Source organism: Atractosteus spatula, chromosome 15, assembly GCF_055471065.1.
Source record: "Atractosteus spatula isolate fAtrSpa1 chromosome 15, fAtrSpa1.hap1, whole genome shotgun sequence".
Lineage (NCBI taxonomy): Eukaryota > Metazoa > Chordata > Actinopteri > Semionotiformes > Lepisosteidae > Atractosteus > Atractosteus spatula.
Window position 1 is genome coordinate 16291144 of NC_142720.1, and position 15136 is coordinate 16306279.

The 15136-nt window shown below is 38.1% G+C and overlaps 2 protein-coding genes across 2 annotated transcripts in view; one reads left to right on the top strand and one right to left on the bottom strand.

Moving 5' to 3' along the window:
* Window positions 1–1590: 1590 nt before the first annotated feature.
* On the bottom strand, window positions 1591–5606 carry epcam (epithelial cell adhesion molecule). Its single transcript, XM_088933530.1, has 9 exons — window positions 5520–5606; window positions 4819–4926; window positions 3909–4170; window positions 3536–3601; window positions 3393–3456; window positions 3059–3154; window positions 2677–2874; window positions 2284–2328; window positions 1591–2070 (listed from the first exon to the last, which is right to left on the bottom strand). Exons 1-9 carry the CDS (start codon window positions 5575–5577, stop codon window positions 2032–2034), a joined length of 936 nt encoding a protein of 311 aa, XP_088789656.1. The 5' UTR covers window positions 5578–5606; the 3' UTR covers window positions 1591–2031.
* Window positions 5607–7168: 1562 nt separating this feature from the next.
* The window catches only part of LOC148820122 (uncharacterized), a 29117-nt gene continuing 21149 nt past the window's right edge, over window positions 7169–15136 (top strand). The window contains exons 1-3 of the mRNA XM_088934197.1: window positions 7169–7219; window positions 8024–8072; window positions 9326–9337. Coding sequence (XP_088790323.1) covers window positions 7169–7219; window positions 8024–8072; window positions 9326–9337 — 112 coding nt within the window. The remainder of the gene's footprint in view (window positions 7220–8023; window positions 8073–9325; window positions 9338–15136) is intronic.

Here is a 15136-nt window from a genome sequence, read left to right on the forward strand (position 1 = left end):
AGGCCTCCGGTGTCACTCAACAGGGACCCAGCCAGTTGAGCTAAAGGGAAATCTCCCGTCAGCCCGACAGCTGCGGTCCCTGCTGTTCGCAGGGAAGGGTGGTGACGTCACCATGCTGGTAAGCCGGCTCGAACAACCTGTGATGTTGATTGATGCGTTACAGTACTAAATCATCTCAGTATGAGACTAGATTGGGTACAGGTGATTTAACTTGTCAAATGACAAGTCTGGTGAAAAGTAATAAAGAAATAAATATGCCATACTTATGAACATGCCACCTTTGTGCTATAGGCATGTTGAAGGCAGAGCTTAATCAATTCAGATGGACATGTCCACAGTGGGCCCAAGTTCTCTTTCGTAATAAATCAAGGTTTTGTGTAGACCATCCTGATGGACATCAGTGATTGTGGCAGAACAATATGCTAATTGTATACTTTTGTTTTAATATGATCCAATTCATACATGGAATTGCCCCAGAATAAAATATTAAACTTTTCCATGTCAGTGTAAAGCTACAGTAATCAGCTCTGTAGTAGTATTAATTGCAACATGGGCATTTACTGTGGAGTGAGCAGTTTCTAACTCCCTGCAGCTTAATTGCGTTCAATGAATATGCAGAAATTAAATTTCACGTTTGTGGTGGAAGTTGCCACTTCTTTCCATGCAAGTGGAACATAGAATATTCTGTGGGGCAGGGAATTTCCTGCTGCACACAATTTAAACAGATGGAAGAAAATATTTCACTGTTGAATAGAATGGTTTAAAAATGTAAATTTGGGTTAGTTTTTTAAACTGAACTACTGCATAAAGAGAAGTTAAACTGAAGTTCATCTGGAACTTAGTTGCTAGATTATGGATCTTTGCATCTGGAATAAAACATTGGATATTTCCTATAATTCCAGCAGTGTCACCATCACATATGAGAATACTGGTGCAGTTTTTACCATGACTTTCATAAATGATCTAAATTAATGTAAAAATCCAGTAATGGTCTCCTAATAATCCCCATCTGTGAACTGACAACTGATGTGTGGGGAGTGTACTGGTACACTATGGCTGCCGTGACATCATCCAAGTGGGTGCTACACATTGGCAGTAGAGTCCCCATTACCTCTCAAGTAGTGAAAGCAGAGCGTCCAGAACAAGGATGCATGTAGTCTAAGGATTGTTAGTCAGAAACGTATACCGTACATAGCAGGGGAGATAACACTTGTAGACCTTGCTTTTCAGTTCTTTTTGTAACTTTCCATCAAGAGAACCAAAACTCCTTTGAACCTCTGAAGTGGTGTACACATTTGTGAAGGGAAGAATCTGCAAACCTGGTTTAATCCTAGATTTGACTAAACTATTTTGCATCCATCAGGTACCCACCTTAAAATACTTAACACACAAGTTCACCATTGAGTTAGTCAAAAGACCAGATCCACAAGAAACCCAATAGAAATCTGACTGCATTGCACAAACATTTCATATTCCACAGCATTCATTAAGAGAATGCACATGTATTTCCCTTTTTCAGACATGGAGAAAAATAAAATAAAAGCACTGCTTGTTCCCAAACAGGGAACACTGAATCAAAATGCAAGTCACATTTTTATAACCTTTTATTGTTTTTTTAAAAAGTTTAAATCACACTTCATAAGACCCGATGGATTAATGCCTACACCTTTCCCCCCCCCCAACTGTACAATAACATCCCTTTAAAAAATTCAAGCCTAAACCTAATTGTTAACAGCAATTACAAATAGGGAATTTATATTACAAAAGTCTGTGAAGGCAGCCATTCACTTATTTAAAAACAAAATCCACTCTAAGGACAAATGTCACAACTTACAAGTCTAAAGCATATAAATAGTTTTTTAAAGTAACAGTACACCCAAAATGCATAGTACATAGTCTTGTTCCAATAAGTCCTCAAATAAAAAATTAAAAGGAATGTCCTTAGTGAGAATGTGTACAGAAGTGGATTTTCGGTATATGGTCATGTTTATACTCTTCTTTCTCCAGAGGCAAAGGACCAACTTATCAAGATCACGAGAGGGACTTCTGCATCTCATCCAATTCCCTGACCTGCAAAAGAATTACAAAAATTATACAGGAGCAGAAAGAAATTTAGAAGCCTCCCTTTCATTAATTCAAAACCAACCTGCATTTAAGTCAACACTTGTTCCCCCCTAATTTAAATCTCCATGTTAACTTGTAAACCAGAAGGCAATCTAGTCATTGGTGGATATAATAACCTGTTATGCACCATAACAAAGGAAAACACAGAAGACAGCTCACCTGAGTTTTCTGGTAGTTGGCACGCTCTCTCCTCCTGGCAAGGTACTATTAAGGAGTAGAAACAAATAAGCCCTCAATTAAATTCAGCAACCTTGGGAGACAAGTTTAAGGTTTGAGAGGTAGCACAGGAATCCCCCCCCCCAGAAAAACAATGAAATCCTCACAACACAATTAGGAATTGTTTGATTTATGGTTTTTACCCAAATGGATCCTATTCCTTCAAAAAGGAAAGTTTAGCATTTACTACAAAAGTAGGATTCGATTTGTATGGCTCCAACTACAGGTCAGGGCTACGCTTGCATGAAATCTGGGTGCACTTGCAAGACTTCACATCTCTAGGTAGATTTCCTTCATATACACTGCAATTATTGGAAGCTGCTCCAGGTTGCTTACCAGCACAACCAGCCCAGCAATTACTGCCAGAATGACCACTACAATGACAGCAATGACACCCCCGGTCAGCCTCTTCATTGTGAAGGTGGGAGGTTCACTATCAACATAGTAGATCAGGATGTTGGAAAAGTCCAGGCCCTGGTTTCCAACACTCGGTGTGAATTTGGATTCACTAGTGAACAGAGGCAGGATCTTGATCTGGAACCCCAGAAAAAAAAAAAACAGTTTAAGCCAGAGTGTCACCATATAATTGCCTTAGTAAATTGAGTAACCCACCCTTCCCCCACCAAACCACCATTCTTCCAGCAGACATTCACTGTAATGGTTTTTCTGGGCTCAGACAGGAGAAATAAGTGCCACACTGACATGTGACTTGACTTACATCTTTCTCCATGTAGTAAGCCACAGTAGCAAGGTCCTCCTTTCCATTTTTTTCCTTCTGCATGTCTACAACAATCGTTTTGCTGTCTTTGTCATACTACAAGAGCAAAAGACTTCAGGTCAGTTCAATAAAACATGCAGTTCCAAGCAGAGCACAGGTCAACCGCCCAAAGGAATATTAACTTGCCCCCTTTTTATTAATATCCAACACAAAATGAGGGGTAAGGTTCTGGAGTTTCAAAGAACATGGAAATATGATCAGTTCTATGAAAGGTACACGATATTTATTTTATTAAAGCAATCCTCCTTGCTCGATTTTTTATAAAGCCACTTACTTGAACATCCTTCACAAATTTCTTGTCCAGGTTATAACGCTTCTGAATGGCATCTGCGATGGCACTGTAGGATAGAATCACACATTAAAAACCCGGAGACAGCCTGGTTACAAACAAGGAAGTAAAAAGAAATATGCACCTACCTTTTCAGGATGTTGGCATCAAGATTAGCTTGCACATCTTTATGTTTGAGTTCAGCCCGTATCCAACTGGGGAAAAAAAGGTAGTTTTTTTAGAAAAGTTACATTAAGGTCGTTTCCAAGAATCAAATGGTAGCCCATTTTAGAATACGGTACATAAACTATACAGATTAATTTGCTTAGAACCAAAATAATTTCTACAGATCAGATAGCATTATCCAAAAAGGGTCACCCATGTTTCAGCAAGAAGGTAGTGTAAAATGTTACACAACTTTGATCGGAATGCAAAAAGTTTATACACCCGTTTTGAAGTGTTCCTCATCTCCCCCCCCCCCAACCTTAAAACTAAATTAAAAAAAATCACAGCCATACTTACTAAGTATCAACCAGCTTCGCGCACTTGAGGTTTTTATCTCCTTTGTCGGTTCTGCGCACACCTGCACTGTTGACACACCAGCATGTGTCAGTGTTGTTGCACTGCTTGGCTTTGAAGATGCCGGTGTTCTCACACTCAGGGTCATAGATTCCGTCATTATCCACAAAGGCGTGCTCAGTGGGCTTTCCGGAGATTGAGCGAGTGGACAACCCTTTCTTTGCCCGGTACGTCTCCGCCTTCATCAAAAAGCACTTGGGGATCACTGCAGGAACAGGAAGATTGAACGCTAAGAACACGGATGTCTCCCTGCAGCCTTCCACACCTATAACTTGCCTTATATGGGTTCACTGAAATGGTACCATAGAACTTGTGTGAAATAATGGCCACCCACTCTGAGCAAAGACTTACCACAGGATCCAGCAATTCTGTGAGCTCAGCATTTTCAAACTAGTCTAGCACGGATGTAAAGTGTTTATTTTACAGCCTACAGCAACTCTGCTCATGATCCACACCGTTCCGAATTTGATTAAAAGACTTCATTTGAATCACATGATTCAGGGCCACACAGATTCGTATAAAAAGTTCTAGAACAACCAGGGCCCATGTTACATTCTATTACAATTCAGTGTTTGTATTTCTGATGCTGAACTAGTTCTATTCAAGAAGGAGGGATTTTTTTATAGCACTACTAAACATGCTTGTGGAAACATTTTGTAACACGCATATTCTAACAAACCTAAACCCAGAAACTGATGCCCTGTGCTGTGTTCACAATACAGTTAAGAGGATCTGCTATTATTATCATTTTATATCATTATCTGTTGCCCCCAGAAGAATTAATATTTAATTTGTCCCTTAGCACAATAAGCCTGGAGATAAAGGCCAGGCAAGCAAAGGAGGGGTTACTTACAGACAGAACAGTTCACACTCTGCTTGACATTCTCTCCGACGAGCAAGGTGCAAGGACAGCCAGCGTCATCGCACAAAGCCCATTTCATTGTCGCACATGGCGGGCAATCTACAGGGGGAAAAAAAAAAAGAAGGAAGCTGTAAAAGACACGTTTAGAACATCCCTTCTGATTTTCAGTAGCTCCTCTGTAATACCTTGACTCCGAAAAATGTTACCGAGAAAGTAAATAAAATACTATAGAGCTCCTGTCTGTAGGGCAAGAGGACCCCTCTAAGCTTTCTAACACGTAAAGCTATTATTCCAGTGCAGTGACTGGGCGTTGGCTTGTTAAACGCTCAGGTAAGAAACATCCGGGAACTCTAGCTCTTCAGCAGTCCAGGGACCCACTGGGAAAATTGCAGATTCTTCCGTGAAAACAACCGGTTTTGGCCTGAGATTTTAACTCCTTGCATCTGGCTTAAACCCTTCCTACACCCTCGAGTCCATAGTGCGACTACGAACCTTTTAACCGAGAGTCGAAGTTTTAGGGTGAATTCCTTACATGCGATTAAAAAAAAAAAGTTGGCTCGAGTTAACTACACAATTACGACTAGTTGGACGTTTAAAGAGCTAAAGGTTTGAAAGCAATAAATCAACATCATACACCAACATCTTCACAAAACACCTTCTCAGATAAAATGTAAAAAAAAAAATTAACTCACCTTGCGCTAAGGCTGCTGCTATAAAAGACAGAACAAGCAATACCACCGATGAATGCATGTTCGTGAACCAACAAAAAAAAAGAAGATGCCCAAAGTTAAACCACTAGATTTCCAGAATCTGCTCTTCAAATGCCCTCCACGAAGAGCTCAAGTCAAAATGAAAGACTCTCCGTCGCACAGCCTCTCCTTTCTTTTTGCAGGTGCGGTCTTCCTGTCCAACCGGTTTGGGAAATAAAGATCGACCAGTCACCCACCGCCGCAAAGCGGAAGGCGGGCGAGTTTCAAATTACACCTGAAACCTGTATCGTAAATTCGCGCGAAGAAAATAAGATCCCAAAGGCTCAACACAAAAGCCAAGAAAAATCGTATTTTGTTAACAGTATGTATATTCTGTTAAGCAACAGAGGAGGCAAGCTTCTTACTCCACCACTCAGCACGTCTCCAACTCTTCCCCAAACTTACTGTGCTAACTTATATACTACCTGCTCTTTGACGTCAATCACTTCCTGGCTGAAACTAAAGGTGCGGCTTAAGGTATCATTACCTCATTTCTCACCTGTCCCTACCCCCTACGACCATATTCGTATCTTCCTCAAAAGGAACAAAAGGAAGAAAACGAAATTGTCAAAGCGTAAGATGGCTTAGAAAAAAATCAGTCACAGAAACTATTGGTCACGAACATATTTTGGAGACGTAGACTGAGGTTTCATGTTTTAGTTTCGCTTATTTGGTTTGGCTTTAATGAAAATGGGCAAACTTTATTGTTTTTTGAGGGATTTTACATAAAACACTGAATTGTGTAACCTTTTAGAAATATCGCTGCACTTTGATTAACAATATCAGACTACGAAGTATACGTTTCCAGTGTACAGCGTTGCATGTAATAGAAAAAAAAGTTTAAATATGTTTCTGCTCATGGAATTAATATTACTTTTCTTAATTTACCAAAGTAGACATTTTCAGTATATCTAGTATTTAACCATTAATTAATGGTAGAATGTCCATTAATGGTTAAAATGGTTGATATTAATACAAACCTACCGGTATCTAACAATGTTAAGATCATAAACAACTGCTCTCCGCTCCTATTCATATTTAATGTAAAGAATATTGTTTGAATCCTGAACTGCTTTGTACTCACAATGCAAACATTTAACAACATCTCAGACATTCCAGTTTATTCACTCCCCTGGAACAAAGCACTCGATGTTTTTAAAGGACTAATAATCAAGGTGTTCTGTCGTAGGTTGTGTTTTATTGATTTTTCAGTAACAGTTCTGGGTTTATAAAATTCCACCTAAAATTATTTATAACCTGTCTCTTATTAATAAAGATTTAATACAGCATCAGTAACCTAGTTCTAACTGGTTTCTTCCATTGATTAATTACATTTATAGACAAACATCATGGGTGGTGCGGTGGCTCTCTGGCTAAGGATCTGCGCCTGTGGCTGGCAGGTTGCCGGTTCGTATTTTGCTGCTGGCAGAGGAATCCTACTCTGTTGGGCCCCTGAGTAAGGCCCTTAACCCCATCTGCTCCAGGGGTGCTATATAAATGGCTGACCCTGTGCTCCGACCCCAAGCTTCTCTCTCTGTCTGTGTGTCTCATGGAGAGCCATTCCACCTTGCAATCCTAATTAAACAAGAGAGATGAGGTACATATGTGGCTGCCAGAGTACCTGGATCACATTCCTCTTTCTGGTGTGATTTTGTGATGAAAGAAGTAATTAGGACATATGGTAAAAGCAGTTATTATAACAGTCCTAGTTATACTTTATATCTAGTAACATTGTGTTTGTTGAAGTGTTTGTGTGTGAAATTACTGCTTTGGTTTCTTTTGGATATCACTAGATGAAAGATGGGAAAACAAAAGTCTTGCATAATTCGAACACGCAGAAAACTAATTAGAGAAACTCCAGTTCCCAACCTGAGCCCCCTTTCTTTCATGTTACAGCAGTGAGAGGAACAGAGCAACTGTCTTGCAGTGCTGAAGATGTGAGGCTTAACACTAGGGCAAATACAACCTCTTCTAGGAGATACGCAACAGGAATCATACAAAATAAAAAAACAAAACATTTTGCTGCAGTTTTTTAAATCTGTTTGTATTAGTGGAACCAAACAGAGCAAAGCTGCTTTGGGTCTAGACGTCTAGAGGATAAGAATAAAGTGAGAAATGGAAACAGAAATACGTTTCTGACAATATTTCTGACGGATGTGAGCATTGTTTACCAATATTCTGTATGTAGAGCTCTGTGCACTCTGGAGGTTTCACGGGGTAAAAGGCAGTAAAAGTAAAGGGCTGAGTGCGTTTGCCCCGGACACATCTGGCCAGTTTGCCTCAGCACTTTTCAAGCAACAGCAAGCTGGAAAGAGCTCTCTGAATGCTGTCAACCAAGATTAATTAAACTCTGGTGACAGGAACTAGGAGTGGCTGTAGTTTGTACCTCACCATAACCAAAAAAGTTATTTCTTAAGTTAAAATGTAATTGACATTGTACCTTATAGATTATTAATGTATTGTTATATCACTGTGTTAATGTATTATTAATGTATAATGTAATTGCTTACTATATATGCTATCGCGGAGGTTTGATAAACTCTGAGCTGTGAAGTGATCCATTTTGCCTAGAGAGGCTGTGCTGTAGATGCTCATTGAGCGGATATTAAACTCATTTAAATACTCATACTCTGTTAAACTCATAAAGCTTACTTGCATGCTTATTTATTTGTAGTTAATGGACATGTGGTTCAAGCTGTTCTTGGCAGATGAGAACTAGGACATGTAGAAAGTTGATATATGGTATAATGTACTGTAGTTCAGGTGGGGAGTTGCGTCAGCATGCGTAGGCTGTAAAGAAACAAGTAATAGGTTTATTCCATGGTGAAAAGAGAAGAAAGAAAACACAACGTTTCGGCCGTGGAGCCTTCTTCAGGTGTGAGGAAGGCTCTTTTCAGCATGGAATAAACCTATTACTTGTTCCTTTGCATAATATACTGTAGCTAACAAATAGCAATGAGTGTGACTGCCTCTTGGGTCCTGTTTGTATGTTTCTCCTGAGTTTGCTTGGCCATTTCAATCATTGTCTGATGCTTCAATTTTCTCCTAGCCTATAAAAACATGTTGGCTTGGTTGATTGGAGTCTCTCACTGTATGTGTGTCCACACTCTACAGGGGTCTCATCCTTCATACTGTGCTCCAACCTTCCAGTTCGTTGTGACCATCTTCACCATGATTAACAGGGTGTGTGATAATAGATTGGATGGAGGATTATTCTATATTAAAATGTAAAAGGTGAGTAAATTACACAATGTTTAAGCTATCAAGCCTCCTTCAGGTGTGTGAAGGAGAGAGGGAAAAAGCAAGAATGATATGAGATATGAGGCAAAAAAGGTACTTCTGTTCTCTCCCTCTACCACTGGCAGGAGAATTACTTACCTGAGCTGCACAGCTCCCTCAAGTACACATCTCTGCCTTCACATGCCAAAACAATGAAGAATGTAGAAATAATCCAGACCAACAAGTAGAACAGTGAAAAGTATTTTTGTTCCCATATTATGAGAAATATAAGTCATATAAAAGTCATAAAAGTCATATATTTTAAAATGGCCGCTTGTTTACGTGTATGTGATTTGCTCCTCCAAAACCAGATTTTCAACATAAGATCATAAGATGGGGTAATTAATGAGAGGACAGCATTCAGCCCATCCTTCTAGTCTGGTATTTAAGTAGGTAAGCGAAACTGAAATTTCATCCAGCCATATTTTGAAAGAGCCCAGAGTATGGGTTAGGAAGCTTGTTACTGGCACCCACAGCTGTTTGTGTGAAGAAGTATTTCTTATTCTCTGTCCTAACTGAATTCCCTTTTAGTTTGCAATTGTCACAAAAGTCCGTGTTTCATTAACGATATACTGTAGTGAAATAGTTCCCTGTGTTGACCCTATCTAAAGCGCCTTTGGATTTGAACCTGTCCATATATGACAACCCCTGAAACCAGGAATTGATCTTGGAGCTATAATATTCCTTTTATGGTATAGTAGCCACAGAACTTAACACAATAGACTCAATGAGGTGCTTTACTAGTGCTTTGTAAGGCCCTACCATTCAGTCCCTGGATTTAAATTCCGTGCATCTTGCTATTTCCAACATTCTGCTTTTGTATTGCTTCCTAACATTGCATTGACAAGGAAGGAGAACAATCACCCACATGAAATACAGAGCATATGCTGTTACTGTGTGCTTCGCTATGCTCTTAAATTGAATTTTTCATGTTTCTACCAACGATAAGCGTTTGTGTAATTCTTCTGTTGCCATTTCTGTTTGCCACTCCCCCTGAGATTGCATCATCTGCAAATTTAGTTTCCTAACTATACCAGAACCTAGATCATTTTCAAAGTCGGTTCTTCTGAATAATGTGTGTATCTTGCTCTGTCAAATACTGTATAGGCAAATTGCTGTAAAGAACAGTTAAAGTGCATTTCATAATATTTGTTTCTCCGAACATAAATTCCATTCTCGTCAGAGAAGTATTGTTATCACGCTTTATCTACTTACAGATCATGTTCTGAGTTCTGCCATTTGCAGGGTTCCTCATTAACAGGGAAAGAGAGGAACCAGTTAATTTGTTTGAGGAAGACTGAAGAATTACGTATCAGCTAAAGATAAAAGAAAAAATACAAAACACAAAACAACCAGCTGTAGCTTAGGTAGGGTAGTATACGTTTTCTCAGGAGGGTGCAGACCGCAGAAGATGATTATAATGTAGACCTGGGGAATCTCACCATAATGTTTGATTATGTAATTTCGGTGACGCGCTCATGGGAAACACGACTATTTTCACATACAAAGGATTTTAATCACATGGGTGTTAACAGTTAATACCTGCTGTGGTTTCTGGTACAATACAAGTCTTCAAGACAGGATCTTGAGGGCGCCCAGGCTACCTGTGAATCTTTTCCAATGCAGCAGAAATTGGCTATAGAAAACAGTAGTTACATACTGCTTAGACAGCATGGCTGCCTGCTAAAGCAGTGTCTGACTAAGACACACATGCACTGGAGTATTCGAAAGTGTTCTAGATGTTGCACCCACACTGTTTGAGTGAGTCTGAAACAAAATAAAGTCCTCCAATACTGTTACAATATAACAAATGTAGGTTAAGATGCCTCTATGTCCATAACTGCAAACAATTAGTGAAAATCAATGAAAACCATACACCTCTAAAGAAAACAACTTAAATCTAAAATGTTTGTATTCTTTGCTGAAGAATTGAATTTCAAGGTGTGCTGTAAGTTTCCCCTTGCGCAACGTAGGCTTTGTGGCAACTTGTGGAAAATGAATAATATATTTCCCAACCATGTGTGTGTGTTAAGTTCCCATAACAACTGCGAATAGCTGTTAGAAGTAATTAAAAATCGTCTTTGATTACAATTTTTTTCACAAATCTTGTTTTTCTACGCATTCCACAGATTTTCCACAAACAATTTTATTTGACAATAATGTAGAATGATATAAAGGGAGTGCTCTTTTCTATTATTGCAGTTAAGATTCTAAAATTTAAGTTACGAATGTTATTATCAACAGTGGTGAGAGTTATCGCCGTCGCGCTGCGGGTCTGAACTGGGAGAAGATGGTACATCCACTGTGTACCGGGGAAAGCCGCACGCCCCTGTCTTGATTCACACCGCCCCCGTGCGGTAGGATGAGTAATTACTTGTCTCATCTGAGTACTGAACACTTGGACGGTGAGTGTTCAGTCACTATACAGGGCTGTGTGAGATCCTTCAATCCCAGTATGATTACAACAGCGTGCATTTATGTTTTCAGCTCTTTTTTTTATCCAATATATGCACATATTTAGGGAGCTGATAACTCTTTCAGTGTTAAATTGTTTCTTCAACAAATAAAAAGTTAAAATAAAAATCCAGTTTCTTTGAATAGAATCTTTATACAGATTAAAAAACAGAATAAGTGTCTTTAAATAACCTTGTTATCTAATATTTCCCAGTGACAAGAAAGAAAAGTTACTTTGTCCAGCAGGCATAGTCCAATCCAATCTCTGCCTCTGAAACTGGGAAAAGAATCAGGGTGTTCCCCTTTTGTGAGACAATGGTTTAACATATCACTTTTCTAAACCAGTGTCTGTGATTCCCAGGAATCGTAGCAGTATTGTATACGTAATGGTACAGTTACAGAACAAGACATTAAACTGTATATAAAAGTGTAGAATATAGGAATAGTTTTAATCATTTCTGTTCTAAGGCGGAATGAGTCCCTCTTAGTCTCAGACTTAAAGATGAGGTACGTATACTTTATTTTAAACTGTTTTAATTTTAATAGCTAGTAGAGTTCCGAAGTGGAAAGGAGATATCTGTCGGTTTTGAAAAATACAATCTGAATTCATTTAGGAGAATAACATTTTAATAATTGATAATAACTGGATTCCTACTATTGTTTTACAATACAGAAACAAGGAGAAAGGGAAAATATTTGATTCGTGTTAAATATAGGGAATGTAACACTAAAATGTAAGGAGATATTGTATTTTATAAAGTTCAAGAAATGTATGGGATTTATAGCTTAAAATGCCGTACATATTTATTTTTCTTTTACGTAAGAAAGTTCAATAGGTTTTTTTCTATGAAATACATGCACTGTACATTAACTATATTGGTAAAAAATCATTTGTTCTTGTTTACAAATAGGAAAGATAAGACCTCTTTGTGTTCACTTATTTCTCAAGGTGGCATATATTAGTAAAAACAAGTGGCAAAAATAAGTAAAACTCACATTCAAATACTTACTGTTGTGTTTATAGCAAAAACAATTCTGCAAACACAGCTGAAAAAGATATTATAATTGCCAAGAGAGAGATAGAGAAGACTATTGCACTGGAGGCTTAAATTATTGTGTACATTTTCATAGTGTTTAAAGAATTTAAACATTTTTTTAAATAAACATCTTTAAATGTTTAAACCTGTTTAAACATTTAAAGAACTGAAAAAAGTTAAGTAAATAGTTTGTGACATCATAAGGGTTTTATACCTGAAAATGAAAAAAAAATAAATGTTCTCAGTGAACATTTTGGGCAGTGTTTTTTACAGATGAATATATCAATAACATGCCCACATTAAAGAAATACTTCCATCAGGAATGAGTGATTTAGGATAAATGACACTGGGGTAATACTGAAAGTGAGACAGTTTAAACTTATAGGTTCATTCTTAATAAAACAAGTAATGTTGTTAAAAAAATCTTTTTTAGATCAAAGTATTTCATAAACCTTGGATTGATGGCAAACAATCAGTCATTTGTCCAACACTGTAAGTTTATCTAGGTATCGGAATATATGGCAGAAAAGTAGAAAAATTATAATCAAAGTGTTAACATTTTTGTGCCTTTTCTCTTGATTTTATAGTGGAGTTTAGAATGGTGGATACCTTATTATCCACAGCTGTGCAAATTTGTCCTTGGTTTCTCCCATAAAGTACATCAAACATTAAACACACACAAAACAAAACCAAAAAAATCACTTAACTTACATAAAATCACATCCAGATGCGTAAAGACATAACAATGGTACATAACATAATAAATAAGTAAATAAACTAGAAGAAGGGCAAAACATTAATACCATCATTAAGCAGTTTGATTGCACAGGGAGCACAAAACGTCTTATAAACACTTTTACTCGACTTTGGTTCCCTGAACTGTCTCCCTGATGACAGGGTGAAATCAACAGATAAAATACAAGTACAGTATATCAGTAATAACTGAAATGCTGATAGTTGTAAGCATGAATAAATACTGAAACAGATAATATGGGAATAGAACTAAACTTTTTTTTTAAACGATCTCAAGTAATAAAACTGGGATGTTTCTTTGAAAATATCCTTTCGCAGTTACCCTGAAAAACCTGGCTCTTTGCCTCCTGGATGTGAATGGAAAGTAACTGATACTGTTGCTCGGGGGCTGTAGCAGTATCTGAATGTGATCCAGTATGTAATACTCTTTTCAAAAGATACCTCCAGTTTGTTTTTAGAACAGGGATATGTTCAGTGGTATACAATGGTGAAGTAAGCCTTGGGGCTGTCCTAACATTTAAAAAGAAACTTTAAACCTTTTAAGAGTAACCTTAAAATGTAACCAGAATCATGGGCAATATTTAGATAATAGAATATGACCAAGTTACATTTTCAAGATTCCTTACAGTATTCCTTTATTTATTTAACAATGTGGTGTTCTAAGCACGATACCCAAGGAAGAATGAAAAGCTTCAATACTTATTTCCGTTTAATAACTGTGAGTCTGTTTATGTTTAGGGTGCTTACAATGTTAATTGATCTATTCAGACAATTTCCATTATAAGCACTTGGATTAACAACAGAGCACCCTAGTCCTGTTTCTAGAGTGAGAGTGCACAGTTCAATCCCAGGCTCAAGTCTCATAGACACCACTGATGCTAGTGCCTTCTGTCGAGTCCTCTCTGCACACGATGTGTTTCCCAAGGTCCTAATTGTACCAAATTGAACTGCTTCAATTTTCACTTTACAGTTTCACAATATAGTGGTTTGAATGAGTCGGTTAACATTGTAAGCACCCCATACAGTACGTATATACTGTTTTTCTCCATCCATGTACTGTATCAGTTCATCTGTGCTTGTATAGATCTGTTTATCTATACCCACATGATGGAAACAGTGATTAAAAAAGAGATTAAGTAGACTGATAAGTGTCAGGCCTGGATGGCAAAGAGTGAGAGAGGTGACAGAACACTTTGTGGAAAATTGATAGATTAGCCAACATTAAAGTACTGAGGTGTGGCTTTCACCAGTAACGAGCCACAGGAAGCGTGGCACTGAGCTGGAAGGGGTCATCTGTTAAATCTTCAACAAGCTGGGGTTTCAGGAGTTTTATCGATGTGGACCTCATTTACTTTTTTTTCCTATAGCAGCTTCAGTACCCCATTTTTTCAGGAACATGTTTAATTTTGTCACTGTGCCCTATATGGCTTGTTGTATACAACACATTCCATCTTCTCTCAGCCCTGACTGGTAATGAACCAACCTAGGCAGTCAGAAACCCCCATCAAAACATTTGTGTCTGAAGATGTTATGTTCTATGTTGGAATAGGTTACAAAGTCATATCTTCTATTACATGTTTTGCTATTCTAGAAACAGGATTTGTGTATAAATATAAGAGATTAAGTAAAAGTTAATTGAAGTAATTGCAGAAAGGAAACAAATACAGTGCACTTGATGAAGTGTCTTACATGTGCTATTTTGTCAACTTCAGAACAGATTGATACTATATTCAACCTGCATGTCAAAGCATGTGCTCTGTGTCCCCTGACCCTTCCCTGTCTTTCAGAATCCTGCTGTGCGTGACCTCACTGGTGGTGACACTTTGCTCCTCGTTAGCTGGTGAGTGACTGCAGGAAAGAGTGAATCCCCTTCTAATTTCCGTTGCAACCCAGATGAATTATGGGGTTTTCAGTCTGAAGTATCCCAGAATATATTTCTTTTAACCCTTTACTTCACCTGGGTATGAACTCTGTATTGTATTGAGTAGAATCTAGCATCATTTTGCCGTTTTCTGCCGTACTCTTATCACAATATGC